The sequence below is a fragment of the Crassostrea angulata genome, chromosome 8, assembly GCF_025612915.1.
Source record: "Crassostrea angulata isolate pt1a10 chromosome 8, ASM2561291v2, whole genome shotgun sequence".
Lineage (NCBI taxonomy): Eukaryota > Metazoa > Mollusca > Bivalvia > Ostreida > Ostreidae > Magallana > Magallana angulata.
This window is the reverse complement of record NC_069118.1, coordinates 29,822,999-29,845,802: the sequence shown is the minus strand read 5'-3', so window position 1 is coordinate 29,845,802 and position 22,804 is coordinate 29,822,999. Positions and strand designations below refer to the sequence as shown.

The window sequence follows — 22,804 nt, the reverse complement described above, 5'->3', positions numbered from 1 at the left end:
TTAACTTTCACTTTCATTTTGACGGCCAGATACTGTATGAAATGATAGTCTTGTGAGTTCTCAAGGACCACCGATACAAGTGTTCAGAAATGAATGCAAAGGTAAAATTTATTCTTATTTACGCAATTCTCTAGATTTTTTAAAGTTAAAACAGTGCAGATTTTTCTGTTTAACATTATTGCAGGGATTCTATTGAAAAAAATCTGAAAATAGTATGTCGACATACACATGTTTCTTGTTTTATACCGCACGCCTACAGGCAATTGTTATCTTTTTTTACCTGTCCTGCAAAACAACAGTACCCCAGTTGTCGTGAATGCAGGGTCTGTACATAAGGGATCAAATACAGTCAAATTAAGGGTTCTAGAAATTTATATACACATGTATATATATTTACATTTTTTAGGCAAAATTTAAAATGTCCAATTTTTAAACTATAATTTTATTTTTCATTTAGGACGTACATATCACAAGCAGACCAAACCCACCCTTTTTGGGCAAATGAGAAAAATGATTATAAAGAAAGGAAAACTAATTTAGGAAAAATATAGATTTTATTTTTCAAATTTCTATTAATTCAATATACATGTACATATAGAGACAAAGATTTAAAACTTAAGGTTTCATTTGAACATGGACATGACGGAAAGGCAACAAATTGGAGCTAACTGTAGGGCACATTAATTGTTGATTTCGTTTACAAATGCTTTAATTGCAGTAAGAGTACATGAGCATTCATGCATTAAGGAAATAATGATATGTAACTATGCAATGTCATGATTTATCATCTAGGCCTGCATGCTCATAACACCCTAACAGTAACACACAATTACAAATGGGGGAATATGTAACAGACACTTCAACCAGGTTATAACTACTTTGTGTTTGTTCGAAAAAAAAACCATGAGGTTGCATGAGTTTAATTTCTTGCTGCTGACACAATCTAGTTAAAATTAGAACTTCCATCTGCTTCCCGGTTTGCAATGCTTCACAACGTATCGAAAACAAGGGAGTGGATCGATTGATGTCAGTTTTAATTTTGATTAGATTGGCAGCAGACGTCTGCTATTATATTTAGGAATCTACAAATTTGTTGTAGTTAAATGTATAAAAATTAATCCCATTGATATCTACAGAAGGTCATGGTTGTTTTAGGTTGTTATAAGAAAATAAAATAGAGTTTCATTTCTTGCAGCTGGCATCTGCTGTTGAAGTCTACAAACGTCTGGTTTCCCATCCAGACCCGGTGGTCGCCTGGTTTTCTTACAATGGCATTCAGAACCAGATGTCCATCAACTCTGTTTGGAACCAGAGTGACCTTGACAGATTGGAAAAGGTCAAGTTCACTAAATCCTACCTGGTCAGTGAGAGCAGTCCGGGCAAATTTGAAGTGAATCACAGGAAAATTTCATCAACTGATAGTAACATGTAAGTAAGTGCTAGGAAGAAGATTATCAAACAAAACATCATAATGTAAACTACAGGTAACACGAATTTCAAATGAGATGTCGGTCAACAGGGAAAATTCTGAACTCTCGAAAACTCAATCTCTTAATCCCTTGAAGTTTTTTCTCGGACCCATGGACTTCGAGCCATCGAGAGTCACCTGTATAAAAATGCATGCAATTCTGTACATGCTTCAAAGTTGAATAAACAAATTATTATTCCTGCTTTAACAGAAATATTTGCTCATTGATTGGATGTCAATCTGGTGTTTCAATTTTCTTTTTACTCAAAAGTTACATAGCTGGCAGGTTTATATATGTAACAGAATTTAATGATCAGAAGTTGTTCATTCTACTTTTTTCAGATGCATGTGTAAACAACCACATATAAAACACACTTCAAGTTTGTGATCTGCATCAAAGAAAAAAAATTTCTTTCAACTAAAATTGATCAGTGAAATATTTTTGTTTTCTAAAGCATGTATAATGAGGAGGCACCATCGGGAAAATTCAATGCTATTATTAGGAAATTCACACCCAAAAAAGGAGGGGAAGAAAAGCAGTTTATTGAGGTAAGGAGTATGGTGTATATGGTTATATTTTCAATCATTCACAACTCATTTGTAAGCTATGGGTACTTTCCATTTAACCGGCATCGCCGGATATGCCGGTGTTGCCTTCGTCGCCGATTGCTGAAACGTGTGTCGCTGGCGAGCGATTGTGGCAACACAATATACCGTTGCCGATAAGGAAACAATATGGCGTCAAGGTTATGATATTGTACGAAAATAGTATTCCCAAAACTACAATTTGTCCTACTACATCGAAAAACATTAAAACTGCAAATAGCCAACATGTCTGGACCAAATTTTGAGATAAATATCAGTTTTAAGCTGCAATCATCCTCGTTAGAGCATTGTGACTTTGTCAACCGTTCCATTAACGTCATCGTTTCCCGATTACGTCGCCGGCGAGGCAACGTTAATGGAAAGCGCCCTATATAAGTACATGTGTATTTAAAAAAATTCCCTTCCATTTGAATATACTTTGCCTTTTGCTTTGCTGTGTTTCTTTTTTCTTTTTTAAAGCACGATTTTATATTTGAAAGTTTAAGGGTTTTTTCCCCATCAGATTTGGAATCATTGTAAGAAGATAAAACAGTATGATGTTCTTAGTAAAGAAAAGCATGGGAAGATATGCACCAAGGATGGTAATGGTTTAAAATATATCACAATATCAACCTATTAATAATCGCAATCCATTGTTTTGGTATAATAATTATAAATGTACAGATTAACTACTGTATATAGGAAAATGTCACAGCTGTTTGAATTTTTTCCACATTACATTAATTCTCCCTCATTTTCAGTGGGTAAATTAAAAACAACAACAATAAAACAATTTGAAATGTATGGTCCGACAAAAGTTTGACAGCCAGAGTGAAAAATCTTTCAGAGTGAAAAAGTGTAATTAAAATAGTTTGTCTAAAGAAAAAGTGAAAGAGTAACCCAAAATTTCGAACAGGTCTTATCATTGTGGAATTATCTTAATTTGTTGGGGGGCATGCAATATTCATGGATTGCAGTTTTTTTTTCACAGGTTCTTTGAAACATAATGTTGGGGATTTATTTCTATAGATAATAAATGTAGATCAGCTTCAAAATCTGCAGAGGATGTAAATTTATTGAATTTAATTAGTGAGAGAAACCAATAAAGTCCTTAAAAATTGATCCACCAGGAATCTTAATGATTTTAAAGTACTTTTAACCATCTATTATTCGCAACGAATTTATTTTGCAGTAAACCTTATATAAACTGGTTCACGGCGACTAATTTTTACGACCAAACCATATCCACACCTTTTTTCATTACAACTATATGGCAAATACTGGTCTGTGCTAAGCAAAATATTCACAACAATGAGGCTCTCGGAATTTTGCGAGAATTACTCGCAGGTTTATAGTATTTATTTAAGTAATAAGGAATCATTCTTTGAGTATTATAAGGTGATTATTTTGGTCAGGGCATGATCAAATCCACTAAAGCCCGAAGGGCTTTATGATAGATTTGATCAAGCTCCGACCGGAATTATCACCTCATAATATTCAAAGAATGATTCCTTATTACTTATATTTATATAATTTTAAGACATTGTACGATTAAATATTTAAATCTAAATAAGCAAACCTTGCTGGGGCCTCAATTCGGCGTTACTTGAAGTTATTGGTTATATAGTACAAAATCGATATGTAGTGTTATCGCAGGCAAAGACACTGGAAAATGGATAAATATATGCTACTGAAGTCTCTAAGCACTGCTTCTCTCAGGTCAGTTTGGGTGTCTACACTGGTCCAAGGATGAGACCAAGCTGCTGTACGTGTCAGAGAGGAAGACCCCCAAGATGGCCTCATACTTCGACACCAAGAAAGCTGATAAGCCCGGGGAGGAACAGCCAATCAGAGTAGGTCTTATAAAAGATATTTATTTTCAAAAATATATCATTTTTATTTTTGGAAAATTGCTAAATTCGAACTTGCTCCGTTGGAATAAGTCTCTATCGTAAACCTACAGCCAGTTTCAAATATATTTACTGATGGCTGGCCACCTTGTCATACTTTTCGTTGTTTTTTTTCCTTCAATGAGAAAGGGAAACTTTTTCAGCAATAATCAGTCATAATCTTTGGTACTAGCCTTTTAAAGTTTTATGACCACAGCACTACCCAAAAGTTGCATGGAAAATTGAGAGGACAAGAATATCTCTCATCTTGCAAGATACTGTAAAGCCAGTAGAAATGTCCCAGCTCTTAAATTTCAAATCCTACTTCGAATGGGAAACAACATCAGAAACAACCTAATCCCCACCTTTGATTTGTATCATTTATGGTTTACAACTGCAACTGTTACACAAACTGTACAATATACATGTAGTATACAAAATAATTTTTAACATCAGCTTTACTTAAATCCTTAAGTCAAACACATCCACATTTTGCCATTATAGGTGCATGAACCCAATGCAGTATTTAGTTAAGAATTCTACTGAATTGTTTTAAATACAGGACCATTCTTGATTTAGCAGTGAGCCATTTCGTAACTGTTACACATACAAATACAGTAAAATATGGTAAACACGATAATTTTTTATGTCAACTTTATTTTACTCATAGTTTACATACACATCCACATTTTGTCATTAGGTGTCGAACCCATCAAGTATTTAGTGAAGAATTCTACTAAATTGTTTCAAATACAGGGCCATGAGCATGATTTTAAGCAAGACTGGGGAGAACAGTTAGTAGGCAAGCACAAGCTGGCACTAAACATCCTGGACCTAAACAGCGGGGATATAAATACACTGGACACCATTCCCGAGGATCTCTCTATTGGACAGGTATCACAGTAAATTGTTAATTTAAAATTTAGATTGCAAAGGAGATGCTTAAATCTTTTTTGTTTCATTTTTGCGTAAATAAAGAGTTCAGAAAATGTTTAGTCGTAGTCAAAATGTTTAGTGATAGTAAAATTTACAAACAACTATTAATTTCCCCAATCGCATTCAAAATTTCAACAGAAACTGTTGCCTGTGTAATTGCAGATTGTGAGTTTTTATTTTATGTAAAGTTTGATCACTGATGGGTGTGTACAGTAAATCACATTTATTGCGAAGTGAAGAGGAGATTTTAAACGTTATTAATTTAAGTTTATATGTTTTAAAATAAAATAAAGGATACTGCAACCGACTTTGCTGTAACTGTAAATTTGTTTTGAGAGTGTAAAATTTACTGTAACCATGTTTCACGTTCTGAATTTGATTTTTTTTTAAGGCGATCTGGACTCCTGATGGGGGAATAGTATTCGTTGGATGGAAGCATGAACCATACAGACTGGGCCTAATCTATTGTCCAATCAGACCGCAAGTTATTTTTAAAGAATTTTTATTACTCACCTAGCCCAATAGCTAGAATTATATCTTGTTGTACTTATATACCAATTTGTGAAATAGCAAAGGTGAAAGTTTACTGCTCAAGGTTCAATTCGTTTTTGTGTGGAGGGGGGGGGGGGTATATTGGTTTCACCCTGTCCGTCTGTCTGTCCGTCCGTCTGTCTGTCTAGGATTTTTTTATTTGTATGTGTTCAAAACCTTTATTATTCAATTCAATTATTTGTCCCATTTGAAATTAGCCTTGTAGGGGTATAAGTCCCATTAGGACAGTCCTAGTTTGTACTATTTAGTTTTGCAACATAATTATGTTCTGGGATTATTTATCTAACACGTACATATTCAATTATTTCTCAATATCAAATTTTAGGTCAGCAATTTATCTGTGGGACTCCAAAACATCAAACATAAGTAAGTTGAATTTTTATACCCCCGCTCCAAAGGAGAAGGGGTATACTGTTTTACCCTTGTGTGTCTGTCTGTCTGTCCGTCCGTCTGTCCGTCCGTCCGTCTGTCTGTCAGTCTGTCCGTCCGTAACAAAAATTTCTGACGCATTTATCTCAGCAACTATTTATTGCAGATGCTTGAAATTTTCACACAGTGTTTGTTAAGGCATGCCATATCGTGGGATATATTTTTGTACCAATCAGACGTCAACTTCCTGTTAAATGACGACTTTGCTTATTCTTTAATCAAAATTTTCAAACAAATTTTCGTCAAAGAATTCGCAGCAACTATTTATCGCAGATGCTTGAAATTTTTACACAGTATTTGTATAGGCATGTTATATCGTGGGATGTATTTTTGTATCAATCGGACGTTAACTTCCTGTTTAATGAGTACTTTGTTTATTTTCAGCCAACATTTTCAAACAAATTTTCGTCAAAGATTTCTCAGCAACTATTTATCGCAGATGCTTGAAATTTTAACACAGTGTTTGTTAAGGCATGCCATATTGTGGGATATATTTTTGTACCAATCGGACGTCAACTTCCTGTTAAATGATGACTTTGTTTATTTTTAGCAAAAATTTTCAAACAAATTTTTGTCAAAGAATTCTCAGCAACTGTTTATCGCAGATGCTTGAAATTTTTACACAGTATTTGTATAGGCATGGTATATCGTGGGATGTATTTTTGTACCAATCAGATGTCAACTTCCTGTTAAATGATGACTTTGTTTACTTTCAGCAAAAATTTTCAAACAAATTTTCGTCAAAGAATTCTCAGCAACTGTTATCGCAGATGCTTGAAATTTTTACACAGTATTTGTATAGGCATGGTATATCGTGGGATGTATTTTTGTACTAAAAGGACGTCAACTTCCTGTTTAATGAGTACTTTGTTTATTTTTAGCCAAAATTTTCAAACAAATTTTCGTCAAAGATTTCTCAGCAACTATTTATCGCAGATGCTTGAAATTTTAACACAGTGTTTGTTAAGGCATGCCATATTGTGGGATATATTTTTGTACCAATCGGACATCAACTTCCTGTTAAATGAGTACTTTCTTTTTTTTAGCCAAAATTTTCAAACAAATTTTCCTCAAAGATTTCTCAGCAGCTATTTATTGCAGATGCTTAAAATTTTAACACACTATTTGTTTAGGCATGCCATATTGTGGGATATATTTCTGTACCAATCGGATGCCAGCTTTCTGTTAAATGTCGATTTTGCTTATTTTGCAAATTCACATCAGAGCAGGGGTATGACTAGTGAGCATTGGCTCACAGATATCTTGTTTTTTACATCTGTACAATGGAAACTTGTAATGTGATTAATCAAAATAATTGATTTGATATGACTGTACTGGCCGGTATATGAAATGTTTAATTCATGTAACGTACAGAACAACTGAGCGATGAAAGCAGAGCCAGCTCATTGCCGAACCTAAGTCCTGACGAGACAAAGCTGATTTATCTGGACAACCAAGTGGGAGGCCCTCATTACCAGTGTGCCAGACTGATGATGGTACGCTCTCTCCCCCCTCTCTCTCTTCCTCTCTCTCTCTCTCTCTCTCTCTCTCACACCATTTGTATTTGTAAGAATGACTAAGATATCTCTTTCCCTAAATTTTTTCCTCATCTGAATTGTTTGTTTGTCTTTTATCTGCCTCCCCTTATCTGAAATTGTTGTTTGTTAATTTATAGCTGCCATGATAATTCAATGATTATAGAAAAGTAAAAATCATCTAAGCTTTTACTAGGTATTTGTAACATTAATTAAATGACCGTTTTACAGTGTAAAACACCCACATAACCTACCATTTTTTTTACTGTGCAGTATGACATGAAATCAGGGAACAATACAGTTTTAGTGGATGTAGTGAAAAATCCCAAAGGTATAAAATTAGTCCATTTTTCTGTAAATTCATTTTTTTTCTTCTTAATTATCATGTACATGTTAAAAGTAACAAAGATAATTACTTATCAGGAATTTTTTATTTTCACCAGTTTTATGGCAGAAATTTGCACAAGGTATCAATGCTTTAATCTATTGAATACTTTAATGCTTAGCGGATGAGTTCCCGGGAATATACAGCTATTCGTTACCTCAGCGATGCTGGGCAGCAGATGGGAAACGTGTCGTATTTGACAGCGTATGGCGGCATCAAGAGGTAAACATATTAAGATTTATTATATCACAGTGATTCTCTCCCATTTGGGAAGACATAGAACTGTACGCGGGTAGGTTAAGGCAACTCATAGTTTAATGACCGTCAAAATTATGATCAATTTAAATAATGTTTATTTTTATGAAAACAGCGCTGGATATGAATATCAAGTGAAAGAGTTTACCAAGATATTATTTTTCTACTTCGGAATCGACTCAATCTTTGAAGCTGCCGTGCCATGGTATCACGTGACAGTTAAAAATAGATCACTTTTTTACTTTAACAAAAAATCAAAAAGTGTAACACTACCCCGAAGTTCATTTGTATGTTTTCTACAATAATTCGATTGGAAATTAGTTCATGTTTATTAGTATTACTGCTAGAATCCTATTGTACATCGCATAAAATAAATATTGTAAATATTTATCGGAAACCCTCTCAACTTCTAAAATCTCATTGAAAATACTACGTATTTTTCGTTTAAAACAACAAAGCACAGGATTCTAGCAGCACTTTTCATGTAGTTTAGGTCATATACCGTTGGTATTTACCAAAATCATCTTTCCTAATATCCAGGGTAGTGTTACACTTTTGCCATTTTTTGTACACACTGACAGGGGAAAGGCTGGTCAAGCCATATAAATGTCGATCCGCTTAACTTATAACACTCGCTGATTAAACAAAATATCCATGCCTGTATTATCCTGATTATATTCGAACTGACAATCATCTAAATCTTAGGTATCTGTATTAAAAAAGTCTTATTTCGGCATTGTTTACACTGCATTCCGATAATTTGTCTCCCGACATGATCTTCTCTTTTAAACATGCTTGTGACGTCATCAATGATAATTATACGTAATAGAGAGAAATCGAAGATATATTCAGTTAGAAGAGTTTCTAGTGATATTTCATGTCTGTAATTTTTATAATTTAAACCAGAGATAAAGTTAAAATCGACATGTTTCTGAGTAAAATATGACATCATGCTGCTTATTGTGACGTCATATCGATCAGAGGAATTTGATCGCTGTGAGTTGCCTTATCATACCTGCGTAACAGTATGTAAAATTATATGTGTTATATTTACAGGTGTCAGAACATAAGAAACAAATATATTTTTAAAAAAAATGACCTGGTTCGTGATTTTTTTTTTCACAGGGCATCCTGGTGGTAGATACAGAGACCAAGAAGGTCACACCGATCCTGTGTAGTTAGTATCTGTGTGTTTTAGGCCAAAAAATAATAATTTTAGTTTCCCAAGCAATGAAACTCAAAATACAATGCTGCAGACAACTATCTTGTTTTCTCTTTGCAAGGTTTATAAACTAGAATAATTTAATTTTCATATTTTTATTAATCAGCTGAAATTTATGAATTGGGTTATTCTTACTTTCAATACGGCAATAAAATATAATGAGGCAGCATTTGAGCTGATCCAGCTGTGCCTGAAAAACAAAACAAAAAAAGTTTTTTGCCTTATGAGTCATTTTTTTTTTTAATATTTATTGTGCCATATAAATATTTGTGTAACAATGATTTTTTTTCTTTCTCTATCACAGAGTCTGGGGGCTGTCTCAAAATCACAGATATTCACCAAGACAGGATGTTGGTCGTTCGATCCAGCATCAACCAGCAGCCATACTTTGTAAGTACTTCATCTATATTTATCTTATTGTGCTTTATAACTGCATGTATCCAAATGTAGGTTGTCTTTTAATGTAAAGTCTAAGCCCCACAATACAAGTGAACATATAAACTTGATGTGGTTAGAACAAACACACAACTATTAAAGAATTAACACTGCATAATAAGTTCCTAAACATGTGTTATTGTTGTATTATTAACTCATCAAATATTATGAAAATAAGTAATAAATCAAAATCACTTGCACACGCCTCTTCCTTTAACCATGTTATACTGTATAATAATTTTCTTATTCCCTTGTAATTTTTTTGTTTTGCTTGTAGAGTATAAGTCAACTTCCAGAAAGTGGAAATGAGTCAACAGCAGAGTTTCTTCCCCTTGATGACCCAGAGCCCCCTCTGGACATCAGCTTTAAGATACTCAAATTCCAGCCGACCTGTCGACCACACCCAACGTTTGGTAGCTAGCTATGGCAAAAGATTAATCTTTGATTTCTTGGACTCTTGCGGGTCAAAAAAATTTCAATTATTTTTTGGCAGACATGTAAAGGGGAATAACTCCATTTTCTGCTTTTAACTGAAATTGAAAATAAAGAATTATTCCCCTTTACAATATGACAGTAGAAATAATCAATGCTGCAGTGTTTGACTTGTTGTGGTATTGTCTTTTAGAAATAAAACATTGATTTATTTTGGTCTGTACATACATTAAATGGTTTTCATTAAGTTGCACATGTGTTTTCATTTGCAGGTGTCAATGAGTATGAAGCCATTCTTGCTATACCTAAAAATGCTGAGCAAAAGAAATATCCCCTCATTGTTTTTCCACATGGTAGGGCCTCTCTCTCTCTCTCTCTCTCTCAATATATGTAAAACTTATTTTTCTATAAAAAATTGTGATTTTAATCTGACCTAAAAATATTTTTTTAAACCACTAAACCATGAAATCATCTGGACATTACAAGTGACTATAATAACATGTATTTAAAATTGACTTGTTAACTGAAGAGCATTGTCAATTATATACATGCAAATACTTCGGATTTACTTTAAAGGTGATAAATGTACACTAGTTTACATGCGATAAGCTTCAAACCATGTAAAATACCCCCACATGTTCAGTTAAAAAAATTAAAACTTAAGTTAAGAATGGTAAATCTCGCATCCACATTTTTGATAATAATTGGGTTTGATGTACATGTTTATTTATACCCGCACTTTCAAAAGAAAGTTCGGGTATATTGTTGTTACTCTGTTCCGTCCGTCCGTCCGTCCGTCTGTCACGTTTTACTTTCTCAAACTGCTCTTACATCTTATAAACCAGCAATCTGAACTCTTAGAGTTTGATTTGGGGTGTCATATGTTGTTTTGTAAAAAGTTTTCAAAAATTCTCTGGTAGTCCTGGGGGTCAAATAATTGGTAAAAAATGACGTTTTTTCACAAAAAACCTTCTTCCTCGAACTCCTCCTACATTTTCAACAGTAGACAAATCATCTCTTGGAATATGTTTTAGGGTATCCTATAGATGCGCAATAAGGTTTCGGAATTTTCAATTTTGTCCTGGGGGTCAATTAATTGCTAAAAAATGACGTTTTTTTTACAAAAAAACTGGTTTCAAAAACGTCATTTTCTTTTTGAGTAGCCAAATGATCTTCTAGAATATGATTGGGGGTGTCATATTGAAGTGTGATCAGGTTCCAGAATTTTTTTTTTATAAAGGGGATCAGTGGGCAACAAAAAATGATGTTTTTTGCAAAAAAAAGTATGGTTCCCAGAACTCCTCTTACAACTTTTGGGGTAGATACGTCATCTCTTGGGATATAATTGGGGCTGTCCTATAGATGTGCAATAAGATTTTAAAAATCTAAATTTCATCCAGGGAGTCAAATAGAAGCAGAAAATTGACGTTTATCACTCAAAAAACCCCATAGATCCCAGAACTCCTCTTATGATTTAATGGGTAGACACATCATATCTTGGGATATGATAGGGACTGTTCTATAGATGTGCAGTAAGGTTTTAAAAATTTAAATTTCATCCAGGGAGTCAAAAAGTAGCAGAAAATTGACGTTTATCACTTTAAAAAAACATAGATCCTAGAACTCCTTTTATGATTTAATGGATAGACACATCATATCTTGGGATATGATAGGAACTGTTCCATAGATCAATGTAGATGTGCATTACGGTTTTGAAAAATTAAATTTAACTCTGAGGCCCATTACCTACATATCTTTTGATGCCCTTTAAGGATCAAGAATATACATGTATATGGTAAAGTGGTGGGGATCTCAACCGTTTTCGAGATATTCGTGTACTTCCTGTTCGAGGGGGGTCATGACCACCCCCGGGGCCCATGACCTACATACAGTTTGATGCCCCTTGACACAAGGAACAAGAATATATATGGTTTAAGGGTGGGGATCTCAAGATATCTGAAGATATTAAGGGACTTGCTGTTTGAGGGGGTCAGGACCACCCACAGGGCCCATGACCTACATAACATTTGATGCCCCTTGACATCAGAAACATGAATATATACAGTGGTAACAACGTTATTGTTGACAAACGACACGCACGTTTCTGATACACGAACGATCACGCACGATACACGAACGATCACGCACAATACACGGACGATCACTAACTTACTGAATGTTCACGATACACGAACAAAAACGATAAAACACGCAACCGAACGATTCTACCCCATTAAACACGCAAAATCAGAATTAATTTTTAAGATTAGAATTAAGAAAACGTATTGCTTTAATTTGTATTGCTTTATGTTTGTGTTTTATTGAAAAGCGGCATGTACAGTAGCAATGCACTGTTTTATATTTTACGATTAAACAATTTACACATCCATACAAAAAAAAAAATGATTTATACACAAATTATTTTTTTTTGTCTCCATAACGAATAATAACTTAAGTGTAAATAAATTAAGATAATGCATTAACTATACGAAATTATTTACATACGAGTTGACTGTTTATGTAATCCTCTTCCCTTACGTACGATTTGATTATGCGGGATAGAGGTAAATTTGTTACCTTGTTCCATAGAATTTCGATTTTACACATTGAATATTTTCATTATTTACAGTACATAATTGATTTATTTCTATTTTTTTAAATTTTCAAGCGTCTATAATTTTTTTTTTTTCAAACAAATGTTTACACAATTTAGCAGATAGGAATGCGTATCGTATTCTCATTTGAAAGAGAAACATTGGGGATAATCGTTTAGTTTAAAACGGGGAGTGGGTAAGCTTGACCGCTTTCATTCAAGGAGTCGCTCTTACTAATATGATTAAAATTATGTGTCAAGACACAATGGATGCTTGATATAGGCTGACTATAACATTATGCAAAACTAACTCGACCAAACAAAGGATTGAATGGGCTGTGGAAATACTTGATAAATGTATTTAACCACGGAAGAGAGAATGAATGTTAACAAATGTCAATGATCTTCTATAGAAAAAAGTTTAAAATTCACATTGTTTAACAAAAACTACTTGTCATTGTTTTAAGAATAAATCCTGACATTCCGTAAAAAAAGTTACAAAACGAAAAAACCGCACAATCACGCACGAACACGCACGGTAAATAATGCAAACTATTTTTCCTGATACACGCACGATCCCGCACGTTACACGAACGATCACCCACGTTACACGAACTATTAAACACGATTGGCTTGTCAACAATAACGTTGTTACCACTGTATGGTTTAGGGGTCATGATTATAACAGTTTCTGAGATATATGGTAATTTCAAATTCCTGGGGGGTGGGGATGACCCCAGGGGTCAGATCTAATAAACCCTATATATTGCCAGTAACAGTCAATATATGATTATGAAAACCCTATATTATTATCTTTGTCCATTTTCAAGTCACCATTTAAAATAGAGTCTACGATTCTTCCTACAAGTTTCAATGTTAGACCACACACCCTTTTGACACCCGTTAGGGTCATGACTTACATGCCATAATGATCTGATGTGCCATGACCTAAGGAGGAATAATATCTTTAGATTAAGGTGGGGATCTCAATGGTTTTTATGATATTTGATAATTTCAGGAAGAGTACTTGGGATCATGACCTACATACCATCTGAAATGCCTTGAACAAAGAAACAATAATATAATATGTACATGATATATGGTTCAATTTAAGAACCCAGATATAGATCAATCATCTATGTTTTGTAATACTTCCTATGTATATATACATGTATTAGTTTGTGTTTTGTTCTATACTATTCATGTTCATGACTGTAGTATATGGCATAGTCTTATTTTAAATCACATTAAAAAATTGTCAAATATATGACTTGGAACCCCCACCCCCAAACAAACTCAAATATAAACCACCCCCCCGCCCCCCCCCTTAATTGTCGAATGATCTATTAAATCAAAATATAATTTGGGTGTCTAAAAACTTTTATAAACTGGTAAAAAATGTTATTCTTAAAAAAAATTACATTACACTTTGCATAATTGACAAATGATCTATTGAGATATGATCAGATGTCATATTTCTACCTTGGGATCAATAACTAGTATTCATTGACAAGTTAAAATTAATAACAATAAATGATTCAAATTATAAATGTTTATACTCCACATTCACCCCCCTCCCCAATCTAACCTGGTTCTTAAGATTCAGTCTTCTTAATACATTCTTACATGTGTGCAGTAGCAAATTTTAAATAATTTCTTGATTGCTTTTTATCTCCTGATGCACATTAACATTTTGAAATTGCTTAGTTCAATTTTTAAGATTTATAAACAAAATGTTATATGCATGTGTATTCGCCTATTTGGGGCAATTGTAAAGTCTCCTAAACAAAGCAGTGACATCATTAGGCTAGGAATTACCCACATGGATCAAACACTACTGTAACATGAATAATTTTAAGATAAAATACTTTATTGGGAGTTGATTTTAATCAACTCTCCTATGCACTTCCTCGGGCAAAGCGAGTTAAAGACAACACCTGGGGGTCATTAATGTACTTTACACCATTTGATGCATCATAATGACATTAGAAGATAAGTTTGTATGTTCCTGTTTCGTGGGGTCAGAACAGCTAGTCCCATAAGGTCATGACCTACATTGTATTTGATGCATTATAATACATTAAGAAAGAAATACTCTTTCCTTCCTATTATAACTCATATAAAAATGATAAGTGTCTAATACACTCACTTACATGTAATACACAAATTTAATAAGAAATTGTTGATACAGGGTCAAGATGGGGTCAACTCAATAGTGCAAGTCTGACAAATGAAAAAAATAACTTTTGCAACTAAAATGACAGAAACTTTACAAATGCGATAGGATAGGTAACGATGATAAGCTTATTTAAATATTAAAAGATGATGATACAGTATGCTGTCAAAGGGAGATCACATTTAGAAAGTGAAAGTAGAACTTATGTATGCTGGCATCTCATTATATTGTGCTACTGCTACTACATGTATTATGCTTACCTATATTGGTCAGCATCATAATGATAATCCAATTAAAACACAATAATGAATTCCTTTAGCTGATCTTAACTAATCCTTTTCTGCATATGGAAAACACAGACATGTATGTATACATGCGAACCCATCTAATCGAAGAGCCGGGTAAAACTAGTACCCGCTAATTATACCTGCAGACCTGTGTTGTGTACGTAACTTCAGACAAAGATCAGTTATTTGTAACATGCATGTATTTTTATGACCTATTCTTCAAATCCATTTGCACCATTTTATTAGGTAAATAACAGCTTTAAGGTGGTGCAGGACACAGGCATATTGTGATGTATACTTCCTAGTGAGATAAACAATAAAGTATATTAAATATTAATTAAATATTTACCCCCCAAATAATGTTACCTAACATTGAAGCGCAGTGGGTTAGAGTGTTTACATATCTGTAAGAGCATTGGGGTCCAAGGTGTATTTTTGGTAATTTTACAATTGATATAAATGAATTTTCATGGGGGGGGGGGGGGGGGGGTCTGGAATCTCACTCCCACCCTTCTCTAAATCTGTGCACACGATGATGTACATATGTATGCACACAGAAGCAAATCTAAAACCGGCAACCGCCACGGGGAGGGGGCATAAATTTAATTTTTAATTTTGTTTGTAATAATTATATATAGACCGTTATACTTTCTATGATATGAAATGTTAAGATTATTGATTAACTGAAAATTCACTGCAAACAGTTCAACCCCAAATTGCACATAAAGTGCTGCTCATGTGTATTATCATATGGGAAGGGATTTCATTCTTCAGTTATGAAAATTATAATTTTTAAATGTATTACCGGAGTTTGCATGTGGCCTTCATTTTTAATTAAACTGGTACAAAACAGTGTTATTTAGGGGCAAACACTTGGTGCGGGTATTACTGTCTAATGACAGCATCTAGTTATATGTTGTTCCCGGTACATTTATGTGTCATACTCCTGTTGGGGTTCATAATTTCTGATCTGAACTTTTTCTTACGTTTCATACAGGTGGTCCACATGCAGTTCACACAACTGACTTTCTACTTCTTCCGGCTGTCTTCATGCTCAATGGCTTTGCAATGGTTTATGGTAAGTACATTTAAAATTGTTTTCATTAAAAAAAAACAGAAGTGCATGATGTCAAAAACATCAACTAAACTGCAAAGGCTGTAGTATACTTTGAGAAAATATGGGTTTTTCCACAAAGATAGCGGCTAAGGGACTTTTTTTTAAAGTGTGCATTGGTCTATAGGAAAAAAGATAGAATTTATGATTTTTTTCTTTATTAATTATAGTTCATAGCTTAACAATTCATATTCTAAATTTTAGGAAGATCTGATGGTTAATTTGTTTATGGTTACATTGAAATTAATGTTAAAACGGGCTTGGTCCCTGTGCAGTTAACCATTGGTTAATGTACAATCCATGAAAGTTTATGTTAGACGAATTTGCCCCCCCCCCCCCCCAAAAAAAAATATTTAAGATTAGTTAATCAGCTCCCAGGGGGCATTAATTGTGTCAATTGCTGCTACATGTTATTCTGAAAATGGGAATATCTATAAATTTTATTTTTTAAATAAAAATTGCTTCAACATCATATTTAGAAATTTTAAGGCCTGAAAAACTAGTCCTTTATTACAATTTGAAATAATTTTGAGGCTTTGAAAAAACCACAGTATATCACTTAAGGTAGCTCCATACTCGTAAAATTCTCTGAGGAAAGTTGAAAAACCGAACTGATTTCGACTTAATAGACTTAATTGTCATCAATTGTTAGAAAAAATATACATGTCATCACACTTTTTGAGACGTCAGATAAACATAAACTAAAGCATATTTTAGCTTTAAAAAATGTATTTTTTTTTGTTAAAAGTAAAATCTTGTAAGCAGAAATTTGTTTTTCTTGTTTAATTTTAATGTCAACTTTATCAGAAAACTAAAATTACAAAAATATTTTAAGATTAATCGTTGGAATAAGAAAAACTATAGCATTTAGACATACAACTGAGAGAAAAGTCAGAAAAAGAGTTATTTCCCCTTTACATAGATAAAATATATAAAAATTTGGAAATTTTTTATAAAATTAAGTGCGAAAATATCTTGAACCTACCAATTATTCTAATTACATCCATATGATTATATTCACATAAAATAAATAAAACTATCTTGCACAATTTTTAAAGAATTCAAAGTTTTACAAAAAAGTGTGACATCACAGAACACTGGATCTACTTTTTAATAGTGTTTTTTTTGTGTTGATAGTTAACTACAGAGGCTCCACTGGGTATGGAGATGACAGTGTACACTCCCTGCCAGGGAGAGTGGGGGACCAGGATGTCAAGGATTGCCAGGTACAGTAACAGTACACAGTATCATTAAGTAGAATTCTTTATTTTTTAAAAAGGGAAATAACTCAGATTTTTGGAAATTGAAATAAAAAAATTGAGTTATCCCCCTTTTCAATATACATGTACATGTATCACTATGCATGCAGCAGCCATTTATATATTTTGTATATACTGTGTATATTAAAGGGGGATGATCATTATTATATAGCATGTATATTCAAATTAAAATAAAAAAATCTAGTTTTCCGAAATTCATTGAATTTAATATAAATTAAATATAAATCATTTGACAAGATAAAAAAATAAGATTAATACTTGTATGATACATGACTATTTGGATATCTATAAAGACATTTTGATTGGAAAATATTTCATTTTGTATTTGTAGGTGATTTATGTCTTTCATAATCTATTAATCTAATTACTAATCATTTCTCATCTTTCTCCAAAAACATGTTCAAATATGTTCTCATTATTTTAAAAGGAAGTCGCTGAGATTGTAATCAAATTGGATCAGATTAATGAGAATAAAGTCGCAGTCTTTGGAGGGTCCCATGGAGGATTCTTAACAACTCATTTGATTGGTCAATATCCAGTAAGTGTTGAATGTAGTATCAAATTAGTTGTTGCAGATATTTTTTTGTAGCGACAGATTCTTTTCCTCTTACATGTATGCAGATTAAGATATTCGAAGCTTTAATATTTGATTTTAATTAGAAAATAGCCAATGGAGTGCTATTCTGGCTCATTATTTTTAGATCAGTAAAGTTTTGAATCTTTAAATGTAACAATTTTTATTTCAGGGGTTTTATAAGGCAGCATGCTGTAGAAATCCAGTAACAAATATTGCAGGTAAGTTTAATCCAATACCTTTCTGCTATATTTATTTGTTTTATATAACAATGAATTTCCTAACATGTAGATTATTGGACTATTAAAGGTAAGGCAAAATATTTACCATATGAATGTTTTGTTTGAATTCGCTGTTTCAAGTCAAATGCTTATGTATTGATTTTATTGCTGTTTTGATAATGGGAATATCTCAAATTTTCCAAGTTTAGTTTAAAATGTGAAAATTGATCTATTTCCCCTTACGATCAAACTTTGGCCAGAAAAACTGAAGATTACTTGGACACTCATGTTACATTGTACTAACAACACTCATACATTTTCTGTGTATTTCTTATAACAGGTATGGTAGCCACCACAGATATTCCTGACTGGTAAGACTGATAGAGTGTAGACTTTATTCTTTCATTGTCCTGGTTAACAGCTCTCTCTGTCTCTCTCTCTTTCTCTCTCAAAATAATATGTGTAGTACTGAAATCTTTAGTTTTCTCTTCGTATTACTGGTAATTCACTATTTTTGGCGACATAAATCTAATATTTAGATTCTCATCCTGACTTGCCAAAAATATAGGGCGGGTGGTCAGATTTTATTTTTTTTGAAACATCTGTTTCACCGCTCACATTCTAGAAATAACGATTTCTCTATTGTTCTAAATTGTTATTACAAATATAAGTACACAAACCATCTTTTAATTCTATTTTTTTCTAATTAACTGTTAATGCACGTGGACATTTGTATCATTATGATAATCAAACGATAGTCCACATTTAAGCAGCCATTAAAATTTTATTTTTTTATATACCGAGTCTGAATTCTTTTTCCGAAATTTTTTTCTACAAAATTTTTTACAGAATAAAATTCATCAGGGCAGGACACATTCCGAGGGGCAGGCAGGGATGAGAATCAAAAAATAACTTTTATTTGGCCTTAGGGGAGATAAGGAAGCTCTTTATTGATGAATAGAGGCAATGTTTGTTTTTTTTTTTTTTTATCAGAGAGTGGTCCAACCTTCTGGGTTTTTATTGCTTTAATGTTTAACTATATAGGTGCTATGTGGAAGCAGGGTTTGACTTCACACACAGTAGCCTACCCACTGGAGAGAAACTAACAGACATGTGGAACAAGTCCCCTATGCAGTATGTAGACAAGGTAAACTAAAATTTCTATTATAACATTGTTTGTTGGCAGAATTTAAATCAAAGTTCATAAGTTTGTACATGCTTTTATGATGCTATTTGTTAAAAACAAGAAAGTTTCTTAACTGCTGCAGAAATTGATAAAAATTTCTATTTTACAATTTTGAACCTTTAAGAGCCAATAACAGCAGTATATCATCAAATGTAATGTATACATAGAGACAGCATCGATTATTTTTAGCTCACCTGAACCGAAGGTTCAAGTGAGCTTTTCTGATCACCTCACTGGCGTCGGAAGCAAATTGAAAGTGGGGGGGCTAGACTAATCCTCTGAAATATTGAGAAAAAAGTAATTCCCAAAATCATGGAAATCCTAATCCGGGGGGGGGGTGGGGGGGGGGGGGGGGGTAGTATGCTTCTCAATCCAACTTTTCAATCTTTCAAGGTAAATTTAGAAACAATAATCTTTCCTGCGAGAAAAAGTGGGGGCTGAACCCTCTATTATGCTATGTTTCTAATGGTAAGGTATAAATTTGCAAAAAAGTGGGGGGGCTAAGCCCCCCCTAGCCCCACCCCCCCCCCCCCCCCCCCCCCCCCCCCCCCCCGGTTCCGACGCCTATGTCACCTAGCTGTTGTCCTCTGTCTGTCTGTAAAATTTTCACATTTTTTACCTCTTGTCTAAAGTCACTGGGCTAAATTTAACCAATCTTGGTACAAGCATCTTTATGGTAAAGGGGATTCTAAATTGTTAAAATAAAGGGTGTAACCCTTTTTAAAAGGTAGATAATTGTGGAATAGTGAGTATAAGGTATGTGTCTTTAAAAATCTTTTTCTCAAGAACCACTGCACCAGAAATGCCAATATTCATAACCCCTCCTAAGGAGAATGGGGTAAACTGTTTTACCCTTGTGTGTCCGTCTGTCTGTTTGTCCGTCCGTCCATTTGTCCGTAACACAAATTTTCGTCAAAGATTTCTCGGCAACTCTTTATTGTTTATGCTTGAAATTTAAACACCCTATTAGTTTTGGCATGCCATATGGTAGGATATATTTTGTACCAATTGGATGTCAACTTCCTGCTAAATGACAATTTTGATTTTTTTTAGCCAAAATTTTCAAACAAATTTCGTCAAAGAATTCTCAGCAACTATTTATCACAGATGCTTGAAATGAAATTTTTTACACACTATTTGTTTAGGCATGCCGTATTGTAGGACATTTTTTTTTGTAGTTACATGTATCAGATGCCAACTTCCTGTTAAAAGACGACTTTGCTGATTTTGCATATATGCATATCAGAGTGGGGGTATCACTAATGAGCACTGGCTCACAGATATCTTGTTACACCAAAGCTTATATAGTGAAGAATCTGAATTGTAAAATTTGTGGGTTCAAAGTTTTTCATAGAAATACGTGAGAAAAATGTTTTAAAATTTTCTTCTCAAGAACCACTGCACCAGGAATGCCAATATTTACACCAAAGCTTGTTTATATATTGAAAATTTTAAATTGTAAAAATCATGACCCTCGGACCAAAACTGGGCCCCAAGGCGTGGTTCAAAGTTTAAGATAGAAATACAAAGAAATACATGTATGTTTTAAATAAAGTAGATTCTAAATCAATATAATTGTGAACCTCGAACTAATACTAGGGCCCTTAGAGGGGTTCAAAGTTTAACATAGAAATATATATTATGGAAAATGTTTGAAAATGTTTTTTTTTGAGAACTAAAAATCTACAGTTTGTGAGATTACTATGCAAGCATCCTAAGAGGGTGTAGATTCCAAATTGTTAAAGCCAACCATAAACCATGGACCAATAATGAGGCTCCAGAAAGGGGTTCCAAATTTAAAATAAAAATAGCATATGCTACAAAATAGAATGTTACAAGGAACTGTTGTTAAGGTGAGCAATGTGGCCCATGGGCCTCCTGTTTAAGAAATGTAATGAAGACAGAGTCCTTTTTACTACATACTGTACATATATTGTAGGTAGAAACGCCTATTCTGATTATGCTGGGGCTAGAGGATGCAAGAGTCCCCCCCAAACAAGGGGAAGAATACTACAAAAAACTCAGGGCCCGGAATAAAAAAGCCAGGTCAGACACATATAAATAAATGATAAATGTACTTATTAGCACAGTAGTATGGAAGTATATCAAGACTAACAGCTCTCAAATACATGTAAAGTAAATTTCTGTTACACTTTAAGCATAAATACAAGATAATATGGATATATATACATTTTCAAATATGTTTCCTTATATGAACCTATAGAATAGCGAAAATGTTCAATTCTGTATGAAGTTTTTCGTGATGTCACAATGATTATAAGCATGCGCTTATCGCTAGTCACTTTGATTATTGTAAACATAACATCTCGGTAATTTTAACAATTCCAAACAATTTGTCTTTTTCAAATGTAATTATAAGTAATAAAGAGCAACATTAAAAAGATCACAGGGATATGAAGTTGGTTGGTACGTGATCTAATCAACTGATAAGCCCTTCGGGCGTCACAGGATTTGTTCACGTGACCAACCAGCTTCATATCCCTGTGAACTTTTTAAATTGCTGCTTATTTCTTAAATATTTAGATATTTTTGTTAAGTTTATAAGAGCACAAACAAAAGTTCAAGAGAGAGGGATAGTAAAGGTGTTTTTTTTATATTCCTGATGAGGGTTTTTTCAAAAATAAATAATCTGGAAATGTTTATAATACATGTAACATGGTATTCAGTTTAAAGAAGTTCTGTTTTTTATTCAAAACTGTCTTGACTGCTGTTCAGAATTCAAATTTTTAAATCGATTTACAGGTTTATTTTCTTTTAGTGTATTTATGTAAATGCATGATAGTACATGTACATGTATTCAAAATAGTTTTCTTCACACTATCACTTTACTTCTTGATCCTTTCAATGAAAGATATTAGTTTTTAGGAAAGTTGGGATAATTCCTTTCATATATTATAACTTACATATACCGGTACAAGTACATATATACTTTACAATAGACTGAATGGATGCCATTTCTTTCTCTTCTTTAATCTTTTCTATTTGTTGTTGGCTTTGTCATCAGGTTGATTGGGTATTCAGACAACAGTCATCCCATACAAACAGTGGAAGCTAGTGCAGATAGCTGCATTAACATCCTGGACTGGTTCTGGCAGCACCTAGACTGAGGACAGGGAACCAGTATACCCTGTCACAAAATTCAACAGTTCATTATTTTTAATTGTCCGAAAGGTGGATTATAAATCATTAAATGATTATTTTGAAGAAAAATAAATTAATATAATTTGAA

At 33.4% G+C, this 22,804-nt stretch overlaps 1 protein-coding gene across 1 annotated transcript; it reads left to right on the top strand.

The window, feature by feature from the left end:
• On the top strand, positions 1–22,804 carry LOC128160239 (acylamino-acid-releasing enzyme-like). Its single transcript, XM_052823538.1, has 23 exons — positions 1–101; positions 1,196–1,428; positions 1,924–2,017; positions 2,577–2,655; positions 3,773–3,906; positions 4,699–4,836; positions 5,270–5,358; positions 5,756–5,796; positions 7,234–7,355; positions 7,668–7,725; positions 7,901–8,001; positions 9,160–9,211; positions 9,561–9,646; positions 9,969–10,104; positions 10,396–10,476; positions 16,177–16,257; positions 17,431–17,519; positions 18,001–18,111; positions 18,320–18,368; positions 18,709–18,739; positions 19,413–19,515; positions 21,494–21,600; positions 22,580–22,804. The coding sequence occupies exons 1-23, from the start codon at positions 90–92 to the stop codon at positions 22,680–22,682; spliced, it is 2,130 nt and encodes a 709-aa protein (XP_052679498.1). The 5' UTR covers positions 1–89; the 3' UTR covers positions 22,683–22,804.